Source organism: Rhopalosiphum padi, chromosome 2 (assembly GCF_020882245.1).
Source record: "Rhopalosiphum padi isolate XX-2018 chromosome 2, ASM2088224v1, whole genome shotgun sequence".
Taxonomy (NCBI): domain Eukaryota; kingdom Metazoa; phylum Arthropoda; class Insecta; order Hemiptera; family Aphididae; genus Rhopalosiphum; species Rhopalosiphum padi.
The window spans coordinates 12,612,242-12,635,736 of record NC_083598.1 but is presented as its reverse complement, the minus strand read 5'-3'; the positions used below and the strand labels follow the sequence as shown (position 1 = coordinate 12,635,736).

Sequence of the window (23,495 nt, the reverse complement as noted above, 5' to 3'; positions counted from 1 at the left end):
TAGAGTAGGTAAACATTAGAACAAAATATTATAATATTTATGTAATAACAACATTAAATATTTTAAATATATATTTTTTTTTAAGTTAATTAAATCCGTCGAGAGCGCAATATTTGTGTGCTAAATTTGTATTATGATATTGAATAATAATATGAACTAATATAATAAACACTATCTTACATTTATTTACGTTTGTAACAATTTTTTAAAACAGTCTTAATAAAAAAAAAAAACCAAAAACCTATGATATTTAAGTATTAACTTGATAAAATTGTATGGTGATTTATTTATTTGTCATAGGCATTTTTTGCTGTCTGAAAAATGTGGCATCAAATCTAAAATAGTTTAATTAATATTTGTTTGAATATAAAACTATAAATGTCACATCGTTTTGACTGTATTTTATTTTTCAATAGTATGGATAATATTGTTTTTATTCAAACTTCCTTAACCTTATTTATACAGATTTAATTAATTTTTCATTGGACTCAATAAAAGATAATATTACTTTTTAAATGTATTTAACTTTTTTAATAGAAAAAACTTGTACCTTAAGTTTTTCAAAAACAATTAATCTATAAGAACGATAAAACTTAAAAAACTTTAATTTACACTTTTTAACATCCTATTAAAATTATAAAAACAATAATAACAGATACATTTACATTAAAATTTTAAGGCGGTGTTAAACGCGACTCTAACCACCATAAATAATTATGATGACTGATATTCGATATTATAATGTATATGTTTATTATAACTTATAAGTATAGTAATACGTTTTAAATTTTCTATTCAGACGGCTAATCTGATCATGAAAACCGCTTTTATTTATTTTATTTTTTTATGTGTCCTTCTTTCTAGGAACATTAATACTATGTTACACTTGCATACACAAAATCAGTTTGATTTCCTCATTTAATCGATCGTCATTGATCATTGAAGGAAACATGCATTTGTTATGATTTTTATTACAAAGTCTATGTAAGATAATATTTAATATGAAAAATATTTAATAGTTGATTTTATATTTTATTGTTTCAATGTCAATCAAATACAAATACAACTTGACGATAATTTTGTCACAAATTTTACTATGTAATTTAAATATAATATCATTAATAAATATCGTAATTTAGGTTTGATATTTTATCATTCATTAGTTATAAAATTGAATTGTGTTTAAAATTATATTTATGATTTGTTAATTTTAGAAACCACATCATTTTATTTAAATTTAATGAAATCATGAAATGAAATTCTATCATAATACAAATCAAAAGCGGATGTGATTATCTAACTACAATTAATTTAATTTAATTAAACATTTACACGCTAGATCATTATAAATCTCTAAATAAACATACAATTTTAAAATATTTTGTTGATTATAAGAAGAAAATAGATAAAATTAGTTTTCATAACATTTTCATTAATCTAATTTTTACCCAAATATTTCGAACAATCTTATATAATAAATGTAAAATATTATTTAGATTAAAAATTGTACATAAATATTATATTAAAATACTGTTTTCCCCCAAAATATTTTTAGTTTTCAATTACTAACACTTTATTACCGAAAACAATGGAAAACAAACAAAAGTAGTGCCAAATACGAAATACTTATCCATAATTTAATCTAATTTTTAGATTTTTTTTTTATTATACAATAAAGTAGTTTGGCACGAATATAAAATTATTTATCAGAATTTTTAATTTTAGTACAGCTACTATTGTCTTATTTTTAAAATTTTATATAACAACTTTTTTTAATATAAAAACTCTATTTTCTATTTATTTAGAAATTTAATCCATTATCTTCTTAAGTTTAAAATTGAATTTAAATTGGCATATTCTTGATCTAATATAAAATATGTAAATTAGATCAATTTATTGTATTAATTTATATACGAGACTTATTTTGAAACCTTTTTTGTTAATGCCATCAGTTTTACAACATTCTCTAAAAAATACATTTATTATATCAATCATTAATAATATGATGAAGATTATAAGACATAATCATATTAATAAAATATAATAGATATATAATACAATGATACATTGAGTTGAACCTTATTAAAATAAATAGTTTACTTTTATAAATTATTTAAAAACGAAATTTAGTAATTGTTAGTAGTTTTTTTGATTTTGAAACATTCTTATATTTATTCATAAATTCATAATAATTATGATAATAACTAAATTTAATTGATTATAATTTAAATAAATAAAAACAATTTGTAGTATAATATTATATAATTTTGTTAATAAATAATAGAACAATAAACAAAAAAAAAAATTAGGTACCTCAAATTAACGGAGAACACCTATACTAATTCTAATTGTATTACCTTAATACCCATATTTATTTTTATTTTATTAAAATATTTCATTTCAATAATTGTTATCAATATATTATAATACTTTCAGTTTTATAAATAAAATCCTTTTATTAAAAAAAAAAAGATGGAAAATATCTATAAGATGTAATCACAAATTATTAAAATACGTCTTGTATACGAATTGTATAGTTCTTTTTATTTCAGTTACAGCAATAATTTTAACTTATTTTACTATAATATATTGTATTTTTATTAATTTTTCAAAAATTATCATATTATAATTTCTGAATCTATATAGAATCTTACTGGAATAATATAAATACGACTCACAAAATATCTAAAAAGAGTTGCCCTATTTTTCCGCCCAACACCTATAAAAGCATTTTATTTTTACATTTATTAAAATTATATATTAAAAAATTGTTAATTTGATTTTATGTATAATTACCATATTATAATACAGCTTAAGATAGGTACCTAGGTAATTGTAAATCAATTAATATATAGGTAACAACAAAATATTTAATGAATATAGTTCCTTTTTTTATCGAAATATTAAAAGACTATTAATAATTATATTTATTATTCGTAAGAAAATAGAATTTATAAGATAATTGATAGGTAGTTAAATAATTAGGTATATAATATATTTTAACAAAATACCACGTGCAACGTGTATACTCGTGTCCTTTTTTGAAACGTTGACATTGCTGTCAAGGATTTCTATAATTTAATAATACAAATTTAATGTAATAGGTCGAGTCCAAATCAGTATAATTCTGGTATTTTGTTATAGGTATACTGGTACACATATAAAATTAAGTCACATCATAATATAACTTTGGAAGTTAATTCGTGAAAATATTCGTGGCTTAATTTTTAAACACTATAAAAATGTCACCTAATGAATTATGGATTAATGGCGATGAAATGGTCATTAATCACGTGTTCACGTCTATTCTCTAGGCAAACGCAGACAATCTGTGTTTATACCCTCAGTTGGAATTGAAAAAAATATTGTATTGAAAGGATAATATAGCGCTTTTTCTCTCTCTTTCTCTCTCTCTCTCTCTCTTTCCATCTTTTTATCTTTTGTACGACCGATGTTTCACTCTTACCCTTTATTTTTATTTCCATCCGTACCTACATACAAGTTACAATCTCTGCCGTTTGGTCACGGACCATTGCAGGTATATGCCGATTGTTGCTCGTTTCGTTTGGCACGCAGATGCGGTTGGTTGTCCACGAATACACTTTGCTTATGTGTGTGTATATATATATATATTCTGATACCTACCTACCTACATATATTATAATACCAATGTTGCATTTTCAGTGCACGATGTAGATAATATACCTATATAATAATACGACGGAGGTGAATAATATTCGAAAAGGCTGATGTTAAAAAGAACATATTAATATAATTGTAGTGTCCACGATATTTCTATACGTACAGTGTTATATTGGGAAAACGTCAACGATAATATATTATTACAAAACGCAATTAAACACTAAATGCAAAACACTGCTACCGTTTAAATTACATCACGAAACACCCAGTCGCGAAGTTGCGAAACCCCTCTCTTTCGTTGTAGTCGTCGTCCTACTCCTTCGACGAGACCACTTGGTCCCGGGGGCAAATGTCGCCTCCGGTGCCGTGTTACCGTATTCGAATAAAGAAAGTGCACGGTATCAACTGCGGTATAGTAGACTTGCTAAGTAACCGGTTTTTGACGACCGGTCTGGCCGACCGATATCTGTCTCAAACGACGTACAGACACATGTGTTTATTATCTGAAAGTGCAGAATATCGTAGGAAAACATTATGATAATGCAAAAAAATACGTTTATAAGCCCATGTGGGTAGGTATATATTATAATAAAATTATACATTGTGGTTACGGTAACAAGCCGTATAGTACGTAGCCGTGTGATGTGTCATTCGACAACTGTAAATCACTATTTCGGTTGTATAAGTTAACATATTGATTTAATAATATAATTTATAACGCAATAACCACTTGTTGAGCGGATTCGGTTGCGCGAAAGACGAGAGCCTAGAAAAGGTTAAACATTATCGGTCTTGGAAAATATAGGACGATCGGCAAGTGATCTAATATCTGATAAATATATTAAATATATTTTTTCGTGGAATAATAATGTGCTCATACTATCTTGTAATGTTATTTCTATTAAAGAAAAGATAAAAAATTAAATACTTCTGAATATTACAATAATATATTAGTAACTAATGATTAGTTAGTTAATTTATATAAATCACAACTCTTTTGTTGGGTTGTAATAACATTGAGGATAATCTAAAATTTCACTTCAAAATCCAATATCTCACGTTTAATAAATAATAATAATTCATTATATTGAGACGTATCCACTTTTGAAAATGTTTTTAAAAAACATTTCATTTAGATAATATTAGACATTCATCTTCTAGTGGTGACTGTTGTTTTTTCTCGTTAGATAACTAATAACTACTAAATTAATTAACTTAAAGCCTATACAGAATAGGCAAATACAATTCCCAAATCAATACATATCGTAATATGTTCAAATAGGTGGTACGTTTACATTCAAATGTTCATATTGAATTTTAATTAAGCACTTAAAAATATTTTAATTTGTCAATAACCAACCAATACACCTATACAATATATCTATAATATGATTTATATAATAAGAATAATCGATGATTTAAAACAATTTTCAAATAGTAACTATGGTATCTTTTACACCTACCTACTACATAATTTATTCGTAAATTATAAGTATCAGCATATTATTATGATTAGATAGAAACTTTCTTAAAAAAAAAAACATGATTTAATAATATAGGCTAATGTGATACAGTATACTTTAATAATACTAATCAAACCACTTCATTACATAATGACACCTAAAAAAACTAATAATTCTTATTAATGTATTCACGTTATAAATATATATTTATTGTTATTAATTAATAATTACGTGCATATAAAATCAATAAAAATATGCATTTTGTTTAATAGTTCACCTTATGTTTTAGATGTAATCTATGTAATAATTGACGGTTTGAATCACACACATGTATTATATTATGTTAACACATATAATATTTTTGATTTTTTTATATAATAAAAAATTAAATAGAAATTGTATATATAATAATAATAAGTAATATATAACGTAGTTTTATTATAATATGTGTTTCAATCAATACAACAGGTATGGTCAAATCGAATAAAAAAATTAATCTAATAGTTTTACGAAACAATAGTTTTGAATTCTTACACTTAAGATCCTAAATAAAATACTCAACTGGTATCTAACCTAAACTAAAAATCTCAGTCATTAGTATTCAAAGTCATACATAATAATGTGGTTACAATAAAAACAAGGGGGAAGTCGTTTATGGCGTTTTTCAAAACGGATGTTCATTTGAAAATCCCTTTTCACCGTTTCTTAGCGTGAAAACCATAGATGTCCTCAGACAATGGTGTCTGGCTTTTCCCGTATCAAACCCCCTGTCTAGTAGCAAAGCCCCTTAAAAGGGTCTTCATTAATTATTCTGTTCGGACACAAGAGGGCATTTCCATCATCGTGAAACATGTCGGTCGCACTACAATACAAAATTATCTCTCAGAATTGTTCCGCGTTCACGCTACGTTTCCTTTTGACTATAAATATCGTCCGAGAAATGAGACTGTTATTGGTGTATTGTAGAACCTAAATTATTTTGAGTTTACGTGGGACTAAATTTAAATTATTTACGAAAATAAGAAAAATTAATTTTTTTTTAATATCTAGAATCACGTCGTGTCCATTGCAAATTGCAATAAGGTAGGTGAGTATTTACCAAGAATTTAATTTAACGGCAACAAATATAGAAATTATATTTTTTTATTATTCAAACGAACTTTGTCTATATGAGAGGTATGTAATATTATTAAATATTCAATAATAATATTATAAATTTGACTCGTACCACCGAATTTATCGGTCCTGCGCCTATAAATATGTGGTTCCGACTTTCCAAGTCTCAATAAATCCCCAATATCAAATTATACTCGATAATATAATAAATTAAACGTCAGGTTTATATATTATTTATTGCAATTGTGAATAAAAAATATATAATACATACTCGTCGAATGCATTACAATTATATAGGTATACAGCATTACAGCGAATAACAGTACGCTATAATTGCGCTAAATATTTATAAGCTGTCAGAGAATACTAACACGTCATAATTATTATGATAATGTAAAAGTCAATATGTAACCGACCCTGGACATCATCTATATTTATGCAATAATATATTCTGTAAATAGCGCTTATAGCGTGGAAATCAATTTTAATTGCGGTTGATGGGTTTGAGAGGTGAAATAGACACGTAATGTGTCTCCGGTGGCCGTGAATTTTCCGATTGATCAATGGGAAATACCGACGGTTCATAATAATAGTATTACCTATTATCATTGTTGATCATTTTATGTCTATACTAATAAACTAATCGCTGTACTAATAAAAAGAGAAAAAAATGCAAAGTCTGTATGCCATTTCTAAGACCCGTCAGTTAATTTTGGTGACAGCCGATTATAGTAAGCCCCTTAATTTCAATCCACCAATTTAATTTAAAGAGATTTTCTCGAATCCATTAATAAGAAATAACTATTCATTAATAATGATTTAATTCCGTATAAAAACAAACTCAATATAAAATTATAATTTTTATCTCTTTCACATAATTTAAATATTATATAACAATTACAATAATATTAAAGCATATAATTCACAGAATTAGATAAAAAAAAAAAATAGATCCACTACCTAAAAAAAGAACAACAACAACAAAATATCAGTTAAGTATTATTAAAATAATTAATTTATACTTTTACAACTTTGAACAAAATAAAATAAAAAGGTTTCAAATTATTTTATTTGATTCGTTTTAGTGAATATTATTTCCTGGATTATTCGAGCATAAATTTTTTTTACATATTTTAAGAAAAATGAATTACAGAATCATTATAGTTTTAAAATTTTCCTAAAAATAAATTCCAAAGACAATTATTTTTTATTAATATTGTTCTATAAATACATAATATTAAGAAGAAAACACATTTCAACGTATAACATTAGTTATTTAATTTACTTAAGTATTTAAATAATGCATTATTTTACTATATCCGTTAGATTTTATTGTTAAACATTATATTTATTCAAATCGTTAAAATTAAATACATTTCTGAAGTATAATACGTATAAATTTAAATTATGGTAAATTCATAAATGGTTATAAAATTTAATTTAATTTAATTAAAACACATTTTGATAAAAAATGAATTGTCAATAAACGATACAATTAAATCGATATTTTGACATTTCAAATTTTTCAACTTTGACAGTGTTAAGTTGTAATCAGCTATATCTATTCCAATAAATGTATTCCAAAAAAACATGACGATGTAAGACAAAATGAAACCGATGTATATAGCATCTACATTTGACCTATTTAAAAATAAATAAATAAATCTTTTCATCATTATAAGGTATACGTGAAGTAATAATAAAATCAACTATTCGTTATCATCAATTATTTATTCTTATGTGTTATATGTGCAGACATTAAATATTAGCAAATAATTATCTATTTGAGCTCGTAAATGCTTGCGCACGATTAGAGCTGATTAAAAAACGTTACTGGACATAAGATACGACATTGGACAACGAATAATAATTATTATTTTTCTTCCCACGTCTAATAAGTTGTACAAACTTGTACTAGTTTATTGAGTAGCGCATTGAAAATTATTTAGCGAACATATTTTTTTGGGTTCATACATTACGTAATTGGGTCAAGAGAATTCAACGCATACGCGAATGTCAACAAAATATGTCTACTATAAGTTAGGATTATCTTATATAAAGTTAGTGTTTTAATTATTATTGAACACCGAAAATATAATAATATCTGAAGGAAGAATAAATTATGTCCAGTGTACTTATGTTTAAAATTGTAATTTATTATATACATACTAAGTACGATTCATATTTCGAATAAGTCACAGGATTAATTAATATGATTATATGAACAAATAACACATACATACAAATAATTATATATATATAGAGAGAGAGAGAGATAGAGAAAGAGAGAGATACACACCCATAATTTTAAATTACATAATTGCATTATTTAATTATGGTACCTACACAGATCTATTGTAATAGTCGCGTATAATCTGCTTGTTCAAATAACAATTACAATATATTATAAACATTGGAAATAACGAAATAGGAAAAAGAATTAAATTTTATAAGTACATTTATTTTCCATTTACTTGTGTATTAATATTGTAATATATTATAAATATATTTTCAAATTATAAATTATTACTATTGTGACAATTTCCATTTCTTGGATGAATGCAAATTTATTATTTATACTGAAATAATGTAATTTCTCAAAAATATTCAAATTGTGTGTATATTTTTGCTGATCAAGACTTTTAATTGTCTAAATCAGTTTTTGATAAATTGCAATTTTTAAACAGGATTAACGAGATTTTATTACATAGATATGTCGTCAACTTTATTAGAAAAATAATATAGTAAGTTACCATCAAGATCGTTTAATAAAATTATAAATTAAATTAAACTTTTTACTCCCGATCCTAAACTAATTTAGAACTCTACATTATAACTATGATATACCTACGTATGAATCCCCTATTATAGTTATGTGCTGACTTAGACATGATATTTGATATAAATGAATATTTATAAAATGTACCATAATTATTATTATAATGCAAAAGCTATTTGCCAAAACTTTTGCATTATATAAAATAGATACATATATATTTTTTTTAGTATCCTATTCAATTTAATCAAATAATGGCATAAAAAAAAAATGAAATCTTGATTCAATAAACATGATAACCAGATCACTATAATAATCGATAGCGATACATTTGTTCTATATTGGGTACTTCCTATTATATTAATAGTAGATACCCTTGGAAGAGATAAAAGGGGCTCAAAGTAATTAAGAAAAAAAAATGACATTATTGAAATAATTCAAATAGTGATCTATATAACACGCTCGGCCTTGGCGATTAACAAACCGGAGGTCCTATTGCTTTTGGCATTCCAGTCAAGTTCAGGCGACTATAATATAGATAATTACTTAACACATTTGTTTAACGCGCGTGCGCGTAAGACAAAAATTGCTCTAAAATATAATAAATTTATTATGCAATTTTTTTTTTTGCTTATCCTCTATAATATAATATTGCTCTTTAAATTAAATAATAATATTATATTCTCTATAGGTCATAAAAATAACGTATTATGTACAGAACGCTAAGCACCACCTCTGGTACATATTATATTATTGTAGTGTTTTGTGAGTATAGAGATCGGAAAGATTGCACACGCGCCGGTGCGCGTCCACGAGCGCGCTCGCGTGTGTGTGTATTTCGCCTTTCACCGTTGTCCTTGTGTGACAATGAACCGGCGGCGGCGGCGGCTGTGGTGGAAACTTATATTGCACAGGTAAAGGGGGCGACAAGCGCGCGGGCACACACATACCTGACCGATCACTTTTTTTAATCGCCTTCAGCGGAAATATTGTAACTACAGCGTTGTATTTTCAAACAGCCCGTAAGCAACACGATCAGCAGATACACTATTATAGTGCAAACATAATATTCATGATATCGTGTTACAGATATTATATTTTATTTATATAATAATACATAATTGTTATTATTAAAAACAATATCATATAGTGTTAATATGTTGTGCGAATGTGTGTGTGTGTGTGTGTATCGCTAGTTGGATTAAGGCATTTTGAGGATATACACTAACGATAAAAATATAATAATCATACAACGCATACCCCTTAAAATAATCTAAATTAAAATTTGAACGCATATTATATTGATTACATGGACCATCGATATATGGGTAATAAATAGTAATAAATTAATAACCTTAAATAGTATTTACGGTATACCTAAAAGAAAATTGTATTGGACACGCAGAGTATAAATAAGTTATAATATAAAAATACTTAAATTCAATTTCTTTTTTTTATAATTATATCATACATGCATACCTAATATAATATTAATAAATAGATGAGAAATTTCAGAAATATTATAGTTAAGACCCACTATATTTTATTTATGTTTTCAACTTAAATTAAATTAATATGTTAACATTTAATAATAAAATAACATTAAATAAACATAAAATAATAAATAATACATATTATGTTTTACAACTTGTTTTTCTACAAATGATTGTATAATGATTTTTTGGACATTTTTAAATTATAACTGTGTTTTTATAGCCACGTCGTTATTATTGTTATTATTAATTATACTACATATTATTCTTTAATAAATAGTATTAGAATACTAAATTTATTTTTTAGTACTAGCTATTATTATTTTTATTGTACTTAATCGTAGTTTAATTAATTTAAAATCTCTGTGAACATTGATAGCAATAAATTATGTAATATTAATTTTTTTTTAATAAGGCCTCCAAATTAGCTATTTTGTATTTTTAAATCACACAGCAAACAAAAAAAATAAGATTTTTTTCGAGGACAAATACTGTGTTTATACGATGATTACGATGTATAGATCAATAAATATTTATTTTATAAGTTAAATAGTAATTTAAAAAGAAATACAATCATAGGCGCAAATAGGTTGGCGCTTAGGGGGTATTAGCAACCCTAATTTTAAAAGTAGCACCCTCAAATACTTTTTTTATAATATTATAATCAGCAGCTAATTCAACGCTATACCTGGAAAATGAAGATATTAAGCACCCTCAGTTTTTTTTATTGAAATTGCGTCTATGAATACAATATTTGTACAAAATCAGGTATCATAATTTTTGTACTTGAATATTTAATGTTAAAAAGCGATAGTAAAAGTAATTGTATGACTACAATAAAAAATATTTTCAAGTGAATATTGAATAATTTAAAGTTATAATATTTTTTAAATAGATTTTATAATAATTATAATAATTTCTTTACATTAGTTCGTATAAACATTTAAAATTCTTACTCGGCAAGCATCGTCTAATCGTAACATTATATTTTATATATATTTACAATCAAAATTCATAGTTCTTGACTGTAAACGAACCAGTTTTAATGATATGTAATAATATTTAACATCACCATAAAAATATGAGTGCAAAATTCTTGTATGAATTTATATGTAACATTATTTGTTATTAACTTTAACTTTATCATATGTATATTTATCTTTATATGTCTATTTATCTCTGTACTAAGATTTCAAGTTAGGACAGTATTTTATTTTATTTTAATTATTTCTTTATAGTTTTTACCATTGGTTTAAATGATATTAAGTATATTATTTTAAGTCTATGTTACGGAGAATGGAAACGGCGAGTTGCTGTAGTCGTGTTTTTTCAATGTTTTATTCGCATTCTTCAGTGTTATTGTAACAAGTCAAACATTAGTGAAATATTATGTGCAGACGTACACGTAAGAAAACCATCTGCGATAGATATTCGCGGATTTGGTAGACGACATAAAAGATCTTTTCCAATACACCAGTTTTTATAATTAAACGATAAGAATTCTAAGAATGTGTATTCAAATTGGTAACTTGAATGTGATAAGTGGATGAAAAAGTATAGTTAAGATTAATTCTTCTAAATTGTTATTGTTTTCGTTTCTAGTAATTTAAAATATAAAATTTCGATATGACAACTTTAATTTTATATATATATATATATATTATTATATATACAAGGTGATTCTTTTATCATTGTACACTCATTATTTAAAAAAGTATTTATGTTTTTGAAAACATTTTTTTACATGGTTTCAATTTGTTAAAAAACAACATTTTTATTAAAAAATTATATTTTTAAATATTTTTTATTCTTATACTTTTTTTAAGTTTTTACTTTTTTGAATGACGACATAGAGTTTTAATTTCATATTCCAAAGCAGAATAATTGTCTGCATATTTTGATATTCATAATTTAGGGGAATGAAATAAAAAAGAGTAAGGAAATAAATATCACATACATTATAGGACAAACTTAAAACCGCTTTTAGAGTTATTCTAATCACTTTAGGAGTTATTACTACATAGTCAATCGGTACGATGTAAATTAAATTTTAAAACATCAATTTTGTGTTGAGAAAAAAACTCATTAAAATAAGTATACATTTTCTGAGTTGAAAATACTATATCGGGCGGGGGGAGGAGACCATCAATTTTTTTCTACTCCGTTAAAGTAGGAATTCTCGGTATAACGACACCGATAATTCATCGTTATGAGATATTACCCGCCATAAGGATGAATAATTAATATCTATAGTTAAACCTTGATTTACGTGTGTCACACAGGCCGTGTGCGATGAACGAATGATTTTGTCGCGGCGTACGACTACTACGTCAGCAGTGCCATCATGTACAGCGTGGTAGCGCATCAAAATTACGGCCGAGAACGGCGGGACAACCGGCAACAGACGCAACAGCACCAGCACGGGTCGACGTCGCAACAGCACCACCACCACCATCATCACCATCACAGCCACCACCACAACCAAAACCATCATCATGGTCAGCAAGCGGGTGGCGCAGGATCCGACGGCTGTGGCGGTGGAGGCGGTGGCGTGGGAACTAGTGGTGGCCCTTGCGGTGACGGTTCGTCGCGGCAACAAGCTCAACAACACCACCATCACCAGGAAGGCAGGAAACGGTCGCAGAGGCACCGGAATCTGTCGATAACCGGACGTTTCTTGAACTACATCAAGCGCAGGTTCAACCCGGTACAAGGTAAACGGAAACACTATCTTTTTGCCCGTAATACGTTTTCGGGTCCTTATTGCTGCGTTACAGATTATGTATTATTATTAGGGGTGGGTTCTCGAACTCTTCGAATCTACGAACGCATTGGAAGTATTAATTATAAGTTCGAATTCGGACATTTTGAACGGTACAAATAGTTCAAGGCGTTCGCCTATATTATTATTTTAAATATTTTGATTTGTTATATTTAACTTCTATAAACTTCGATTATTTGGATAAGATTCGAGTTTAAACATAATGAAAAATAAATAAGTTCGAGTTCGTGAAAACTCAATATGACCCACCCCTAATTATTATTATTTATATATTTTACAGATCAGGGCTAGTTGATTCACTTTTAAACTTATTTTGGGTTAGCCACTACACTATTTTTTTACTTTAAAGCTCAAACTACACTAAACGGTTAGGCACACGACGCTACATAACTAATTTAAATTACCCATCATCTTAGTTATTATTAAACGGTAAAAGACAGTGCCTAAGAGAAGAGAAGTTATAGTTTATATTCCATTCTATTGTAATTTTTTTTATTTTTTGTGACATTGCTCGGTATTAGAGTTGTTATCACATACTAATTAAATCACCTTCCCCCTTAAAAACCAAATTATATGGAATTGGACGGTAATATGTATTTTCAGCCATATGCTAGTACAAATTAAAGTGTTCATCAATTTATTCTAACAAATATAAATTACCCCATACATGTATGGCAAGCTTAGACTTGAAATTCGTAGAACAAGTATTCACCCTGTAAAATTGCATAAAATTAAAAATACATGGAACCGTATTTCATACTACATAATATATTATAACGTCATTGGTCCTACCACCATAATTAGCTGAAATGTATGATTACTTTTAAGATAACTTCCTCTTCTAATGAAAGTTCTTGGATACGCCACTAGTAATGGGTTAAACAAATAAATCTAAAAATAAATAACCAAGCAAATTTTCCCCATTGGTGGTTTATACTAAGTCATCATAAGTTATATCTCATAATTTACGCATTCAGCAACACATATTTATTTATTTTACTTATTGTTAAAATACAAAATACATAATAATTAATAAGCCACATATCCTTTAGAATAAAAATAATAAATAATAAATTCCAAGGTACCTTTATTAAAATCAAATATGTGTTATACAATTTGATATCAGCTTAATTTTAATCAATTTGGAAGATAAAAATAAACTACACTTGTACAAAGTATCAAAATAAAACAAATTTATTTATAATGTATTATTAGCTCACTCAATTTTAGACTTACAGTTATGTTTTTAACCGTCTGCATAGCAAATTTAATTATTGTATAACATAATTTATAAAATATACAAACCTACGTGTTTGAATTTTAGTAGAATAAATATCCCCAACAATAATTTTTTCATTATTTTGAAACAATAATGAATCGTATGAACATAATTACGGTTAGACAATTAAATAGTACAATACCATTAATACTACATCGTATTTCATGCATTTTTATTTTTTATACGTTGATTAGAATATATTAAAATAATCATGTAATTGTTAATTTCTTACAAATGAAAACACGAATACAAATAAAACAGTGTAATTGATTAAAATAAAAGAAAGGAAACATATGGTGGTATAAAGGACCCTAAAATACAATGCACTGATTTTCATTTATAAAGTGACCAAATTAAATGCTCGAGCTTAAACAATATCAACTTTTTCTTGTACCCAACTAGCCCAGGTCTCCCCTACGTCATAATATAACTATTTTTATTGTATTGGATAAAATATCCTGCGTCGTGTTATATATTTTTGTGTAAGAAGGTTTATTATACTTACACGTTTGTGGTTATAGTATGTGCAGACAATATATGAGATAACACAGTTTGTTTACAGCATACACAATAGTGTATCTCTTAATACTTTTTTTGGATCATTTACACAGTTTTTATTTAAAATATTGCTGTAATAAGGTAAAGTAAATACAGGTAAGTCAAAATATAAGTATCTATTAAGAGCTAACTAAATTTGAAGACAAATTAAAAATACATTCATCTCATAAATTTTCTTAGAAAATAATATTATTCATTTAGAATAACAAGAAATTAATATATTAAAAAAATGTAAATCTAAAAACTAAAATATTTTTACTTTTAAAAATTTCGGGGGAGGGGGTCCAGACCCCTAGCTGGACCCTCCCCCCCAGTTACGGAATTGATTATTGTTGTTATTTAAGTACCGTATTTAAGTCAATCTGTAGTAATATAATATAGTCTATACTCTAAACTCTATATTATAGTGGAGAACATACCTAGTTATGTTGTATTGAAAATATATAATTGATATATGTATTATATAGACATATGCGTATAATAATATAAGGGTACTTACTACAGACATCATATGATATTAAGTATATTACATCTCGAAGTACCTATCAGAAGAAACAATATTCAAGAATAAACAAAGGAGAAGAAATCATTGACATAGATTTTTATTATTTTATAACTAATTATCAATAATAGTGTTGCAGATATAAATATATAATAAATATGCCTAGTATAAAATATAATATTTGTGGGGTAAACCATATTATGTCCATATGAAACCATGATTCGTATTATACATAAAAATACGTGAATTTGTGAATATTAACGTTGGTTATTCATAATAATATTAGTAGTAATGCATATATATACTTAATACTAAACAAATGTACAATTTTATACTGATTTTATTATGGTGATTGTTTACTGGTTATTATTTACGCATTTTTTTTTTTTTTTTTAGATATTATTACCAGATAATAGACATCCATGTATACAGGACATAACAGACATATATTAAATGGTTTAGGATAGGGGTAATATAATCATATTATACATATTAAAGGTTTTGAAGTTGATTATAAATATACATAGATATAGTATAATAAAATATATTATTATTCGGTAAATTATAATTGATAAATAAATTAATATTATTTCTCAATTAATATAACACTAAGCTGATATTAAATTTTAATTTTAATTCACTTCGTTATTTAAGACATACAGACATTAAACAAATCATAAAACGATAAAAAAAAAAACATTTATAAAAACATTTTTTTTTTTAATGTTTATTAAATGATGTGTACATACAATTTACAATTTACACTTTATACATTTAAACAAAAATAAAACAGTTTTTACTTGAAGTGAGATAAGTAAGTAATTAAAAAGGTAAAATAAGAATAAACATAAACATGTAATATATATATATAATGTGCTCAGAAAAGCATTTGTAATTTATGTTTGCATAGCGTTGATTCAGTATTATTTGTACTTGAATAAATAAGGGTGTGAATACAATTATTATAATTATGAACAGATTAAAAATATTATATGATATGCTTAAAAGTTTTCATCAGAAAATAATTAGAATAATTATGTTAAAAAAGTCTAGAACTATTATAATAGGTATATACAGTTTATTTAAATCGTGCTCAATATCTTTAATCACACAGTATGAATGAACATAATACATTAATGATACATACTCATATTAAATATAATTTCAATAAGATTATTGTGTTAAACTATGTTATATTAAATGGTACGTTTTAAATGAACAAATTGTATGACCAAAGATCAATAACCAATATAATACGCACTTAAAGAAAATACTCGAACATTTAAAACCTTAATTATTATTGTGTACTTTAAATGAAACGCTTTTCTTGTATTATCAACGGTGCTTTTTTTTATTTCACTAAAAAAGATTAATTTTAATTACAATCTCATGATGTATATAATGTTTGCACCAATTAAGTTTCATAACGTTTTTCCATACCTATTGGGCGTAGGTGCCTAAAAATAAAAGTAATAACGAGTATTTCGTAGCTGAATAATGCGAGCAGTAGGACTATTCAAGGCGAATTAGTCGTAACAGTTTTGAAAAGTCGGTTTCTTAATATTTAATACTTCTAACCATAACTTATTATAATATTGCATATAGATACACTAGCTGTTAGTAATTTTTGAAATCATCGTGGCATGATTTTTTATTTTTATGAAAATATTTAAATATGTTTATTGTTGATATTATATATTTATAAAGATGATGACAGGGAAGCAAAAAATACAGGAGGTTGAAAATGGTGAATCTGTATATGAGTGACTATCAAATATATAATATATATATATTATATTATTGTCCTGTAAGTTATATTAGAGTATATAATTTTATATTATAATATTATTCAAACGCGTATATACGTGTATAAAACTGTGTAGGTGTAAGCGATAAATAACAATAATTAAATGATTTCACTGATAAAATATTCGTATACAAAACAACACACAAGTAATTAGTAATACTTAATTAAATAAAATGAATATTGACATTGAAAAAAATACTATTTATTTTTGATTTTTACGATACTAGTTTATGTGATGTTGGAGTGTCACACGTATTTCTCAAAATCCATTATCTTTCTCCTGTAAACTTAAAACACTTAACTAATTCAATTAACTATACTTGTTAATCGTCCCCCAAAATGTACTCTACTTAGGAACATGAAATCTATAAGGTATTCCAATCGTTCAAGAAAATGGAAATTGATAATAATAAAAAATTATGAAAAATAAACATATACTATTTTTATTGTCATGTTGTAATGAATTTAAATAACATAAAGAAATATTTTCAAAAATGTTAATACTTTTCGAGATCATATAAGTTTCCGTTGATACAAACTTAAAACCTTGATAAAAAAAAAATATAGTCGTGTTTAGTGCTGTCAGACAATTTTTAGTGGTTAGATTTATTATTCACAGGTTTCTCGTCCTAGGTCACATCTACGATAGTTATTTAGAATTTATTGTAATTGCACATAATTATTATGTAGTGTGTAAATTTTTAAAATCCAAATAAATCCTTGATAAAATAGTCACAAGATCGCGAAGGTCTTAAGTTCTGTAAGTAAAATATTTTTAAAAATCCACTGCATTAAGTTTTAAGTATATGCTATAATATTGCCAAATTCTAAGAATTAGAATTTTAATAAATATATAATCAAGAACTAAAATGGGTTAAGTCTACTTCAATAATTACAATATACACGGAAACCAGACTACCAGAGTCCAGAGAGGTATTTTGAAGGAGGAGTGACTGCTATTATTATTTTATGCTCACAGTATTAATTTATTTGTTATAAATTGAAATTTATAATAGCGAAGAGAAAAACAAATTTAGCATCGTGGGAAGCGTGAACATTTTGAACAGGTATGAATAGGTACGTCACGAGTAGGTCGGTATATAATACGTAGGTATATGTAAGACGTATAATAAGCCATAACTAATGCTGTAAAATAATATTGCAAATATAATATAAATATTACATATACTTCAATACTTGTAAATTTAAATATATTATGTTAACTGTTAATGTAATCAGTAAATAGGTAATGTGCTAATATGTATAGTTAGGTGTATAGGTTAGTTTTTTAATATTATTGTTCCAAACGTTAAGGTATAAATAGGTATACGGTAACTACCAGTATTGCAGTCGGATTCACGTACAGACTTTTCTTCAATGTAAAATTTGGTATAGAAACTAAAATAGTAGGTAATAAACACATAGTTGCACGTCAGCTCAAAACTTACAAATAAAAAAATTGGTGTAAATTCCGGGATGCACCGCCCATAATTGTGATCTTTTTTAGCAATCTTCGTGAAGAGTATTGCACGAAAAAAACGACCGTTGTCATTTTTACGTTTCGGCGTACCCGCGCTTACATTATTTCCGTTTTAAAAATGCTACGGGGATTCGAATACTTGTTGAAATTTTATCATTTCCAAAATCAGCCGCATATTCAATGTACATAATATACCTTAATGCATTATGTATAATATACCATCTGTAAATTTGGTATCAATTTTCAACGATATTATGTATTATAACAGTGAAATATTCTGCCCGAGGGAAGCGCTAAACGAGTTATTTTTTTCTTTACAAAACGAAATAATATTATTATATCATACTTATTGTGTTCAATCTCGTACCGTTTAAAATCTATTCGTTTCATGTTCCAATATTATACGAACTATTTGTAACGACAGTCGTCTGATTGACGCACTTATAACGGTATAGAGTTCGAGAAATTTCTGTTTCGTTTTCGTTGTATGTATATAAAATACCGAACATTGTCAAATCAAAATAATGAAGATTTGAACGCCGATCGTTTCATTAGACAACAGTTAGGTATATGATTATAGTCAGATACTATCAGTACATTTAGGTTCCGATTTCACAAAGAAACGCGTTCAATACCCGTATAATATGATATTAATTATTTATAAATAGTTTAACAGATATAAATTTTAAAATTTGTTCTTATAATTCTTGCGGATCGCATTATTGACCATTGTTCTATGATACATATTATTATCATGTCTAAATGTGTGGTGAAAACGAGAAAAATAATGTTGAAACGTAACTATACGTTTCTGATCCCCTGGTACTAATGTACTACATACGACATACATACACTGATACACATTGAAATATTATATACAATAATTGTATTATGTAATTTAACATATTATACAAAAATAAAGTGTAATAATATCGGACAGGAAAAATTTGCTCGTATAAATGTATAATCGCCGCATAGCTATTCAGTCGCTAAGCCGTAGGTTATTGTTTTCGTACTGTTCCTAAGACTTACGGTGTATTTCATGTAATAATATTATTGTTGTTTTTGACAATTTATTTTTCAAGAGAAAAAACATTAGTACTAATTCCATATGGCGCGCGCCATCTAGCGATACATTTAGATAACATACTATACAATATATTGTTCACTGAGAATAATAAAATAAATCACTAAAGTACCTATACTGACAATATTTAGTACATACTACAAAAAAAAAAAAAAAATGGTAATATAAAGTTATAAAGCGACTATCAATCAATCCAATATATTATTTTTGCACGATATCTAGTGGACGTAGACGTATGCAATATTTCAATATTTCTGTTACAATAGTATAGGTTATCTCGAACTATACGCGTGACTTCCGAGTTCCTAGACTGGCCGAACTTATAGTTTTATTTTTTGAAATATCATAAGTATTTTTCTTTATAGTGTTTGCAACGTTACCCTCCGGATTCAAATTCATTATGATTGCGTGTCTTTCACGGACCATAGTTAATTCAGATTCAATGAAATATCATGTTGCTTGAATTAGAGAGCTATTTTTATAGTGCCTACTAAAGTACCTACTTACTATTCAATTAAATTATGTCGGTAAATATTTGTCTTTTTTTAATGTTATGTTCATCGTCAGTGACTGGTGACGCTGTGTCGCATAACATAGGTTAACGTACTTAAAATAAACAATAGTGATGATTAAAGACACAATTTAGTATTTACATTAAGTGATTATAAATTATAATCACTTAATCACCGTTTTAATAATTTAGATAATTTAGTCGTTTAGTTACCTAATGCTGCTAATGCTAACGTATCAATATATTATGTATAAATTATTAGACAATTTTAAATGGGATATTAATTCTATTGTGGGGGTTTACTGAAACAAAAATATTTTAATGCGTTTAATGTATCTATATTTTATATTATACTGTTAAATAACATATAAATGTCAAAGAATAATAATAATAAGCACATACATCTGTTTATTACGTATTACTGTATTATATTTCACGGGTATTGACAAATAATTAACTACCTATCTATAAGTCATAAAATGTATTCAACTGTAGTATTTCCTTGGAGTGAATTAAGGACGACGATTTGAATATCGAAGTAACAATATTTCAAACACGCGTGACAGCCCGTGTAGGCGTAGTTTAGCTATAACGCCTGTAACTATTATTTTAAATTTAAACAGATTTATGCAACTTTCCCAGAACACTAACGTTGTAGGCATAAATATAATATTATTAAAGGTAGGTACCTACTTCATTATCATTTATGTTTATAGAACGTAAATTACGAATCCAGCTTCGATATTGACGAGAACAATCATCATGACGCCTGCACGGTGTCATGATATTTTAATGTTTTAAAGTAAATTTTTATATTTTATTTTTTCTAAACTTTTAATTTCGATATAATATCTAACATACTACATTAAGTTTCAAAATTTGTTATCATTAAAAAAAAGAACAATATTTCTTAGATTTTTGTTGACATTTTCTAAAAATATCCTAATATACTATGTAGGACCTACATTGTAGGTATGGCTATATATATTATATACATGTATAATAATGAACAGGCCATAATATTTAGTAACAAGCACCTGCCCATCAGTCCATCTTCCACGTAAGTATAGGCACAACAGGCACACTATAGTATTAGTCTGATTATATTATTTATTTATTAGTACTAACAGACATATTGCAACTCAGCTGCAGTCGGCCGTGTTCAAAATATGTACCCAACTCTAAATTTCTCGATCCTTTGCATATTCAATCCACCGTTGCCGTTGCCTTGGTCTTCCCACGGGTCGTTTTTTATTTTGCTTATTAATGAGTATCTGTCTAATCAGTTCACCCTCTCTACGCTACACACGACCAGCCTTACTCTAACCTTTTTGATCTCAAAAAAACCTAGTGAATTGCGTGCACTATATTATGGTCTGCTTATGTTTGCGTTTTTACGCTAATATTAGGGTTTAAAATAGGTCCATATATATTTCTGAGAATTTGTCTTTCGAAGGTCAATAATTTATTCTCGTCGCACACATCCCTTACTTCTGTAGTAAAATCGACAACAGCAAAAAATGAATTAAGCCGTAACGATATTGAAGAACTAAAATTTACAAAAATTAATACCGTAGTATTTTAACTCAGTCCCGAATATCAATTCATTTAAGAAAATGCCATATTTGCATTTGTTGTTGTCTCCATTTACTTATAAAATGATGTATAGCTATTTCATGTAATACTATGTTAAAACCTATATTATATAGTATAATGTGTTTTTTTTAATATTAGTATGAATTGATACATTATTATAATTTTATTATCATCAAACTCATAAGTTATGATAGTAAGACCATTATTTGTATACGGAATTTGTATTCTCAAATTAGGTGTTAAGATTTTATGAATTTAATTTATTTATTTTTTACTCCTATATCGCAGTTACCTATTTGCATTCTAACTATTTCAAATAATTTTACAGCAAAAAAAAAAAAACTAACCTCAAGGATTCGCCTCAAGTGCGTTCTAGAAACCCATAGACAAATATAATAGAATAGTCAATTAGTAATAACACTAATAACTAAATATTAAATATATCAATACTAATAAAGTATAATTAAACACATCAAATCTGTTAATTCGCTTAACGCGAATTCGTCGTGTTTTAAGGGTATTTGTTCGTGCACGGGCGCACAGTACTCGCGGGCGTGGCGACCTCTTATGAATTATTATGATATGATTATTTTACGCGTTCGTCGCGACGCCGCCGCGCCGGTGTGTCGACGGCAGATGGCGCTATTGGCGATGCGGTGTCCGGACCGACCGCGAGACACATCGGTTTTCGTGATGCGGAATGGACGCGGACCGCCGTACCTCCGCGAACGGCCACGGTGCGCATCGGGTACGCGATCCGACGGGTCGGCGGTCACTCAGAATCCGGAACCGACCGAACCGGCGCGCGAAAAAGCGCCGCGTCGCACGTGCACTCTGCACCGGAGCCGCGGGACGGACAGCGCATAAGGGCGGGTGAACGACGGTGCTACGATCGTGCCTTAAACTAATGAGTAAGGAAAATTTACAAGCCTTGGTGACGCTTGGCTTCAACAGTCATAAACTGTTACCTTAAATTTTTTGAAGGGTATAGGTCGTCCCCTTGACCGGTCCGCCTACTTTGCGGGCTGGTCGGGCGATAGCGATCTGCCCTATGATCGGCCTTTTAAAAAATTGGTGTATACGTCGGCCCCAATCCGATGATGGGTGTCGTCGCGTGCCGCCGTGGGGACTACGACTCGGCAGCCCTTCCTATATTGATTTTGGTACGAATTGTGATGTACCGTCGTATCTGTCCACGCGCGTACACGAGTTACGACGAACGTGTAACGCGTTGCTCTGAGCTACTCCGATAGCGCAATGTATAATATTATACAATATACGCCGTCGACGGTGGTGCAGTCGTATTTCCAGCGCCGCAAGTGGAGCTATCTGGTGGCCAAAATATTAGCGATTCGTGTTCCGCGTATTTTTCTTTTACGTGTTTTCGTTGATATGCACGATAA

At 27.4% G+C, this 23,495-nt stretch overlaps 1 protein-coding gene and 1 non-coding gene across 4 annotated transcripts in view; both read left to right on the top strand.

The window, feature by feature from the left end:
* Positions 1-23,495, top strand: part of LOC132921140 (Kv channel-interacting protein 1-like) — a 411,785-nt gene that overhangs the window by 212,048 nt on the left and 176,242 nt on the right. For all 3 annotated transcript variants that reach the window (XM_060983998.1, XM_060983999.1, XM_060983997.1), the window contains one exon: positions 12,773-13,204. In XM_060983998.1, coding sequence (XP_060839981.1) covers positions 12,835-13,204 — 370 coding nt within the window. In that variant the 5' untranslated portion in view covers positions 12,773-12,834. The remainder of the gene's footprint in view (positions 1-12,772; positions 13,205-23,495) is intronic.
* On the top strand, positions 22,987-23,143 carry LOC132923548 (U12 minor spliceosomal RNA). The gene has a single exon (XR_009661203.1). It is a non-coding gene; the product is annotated as a U12 minor spliceosomal RNA (small nuclear RNA).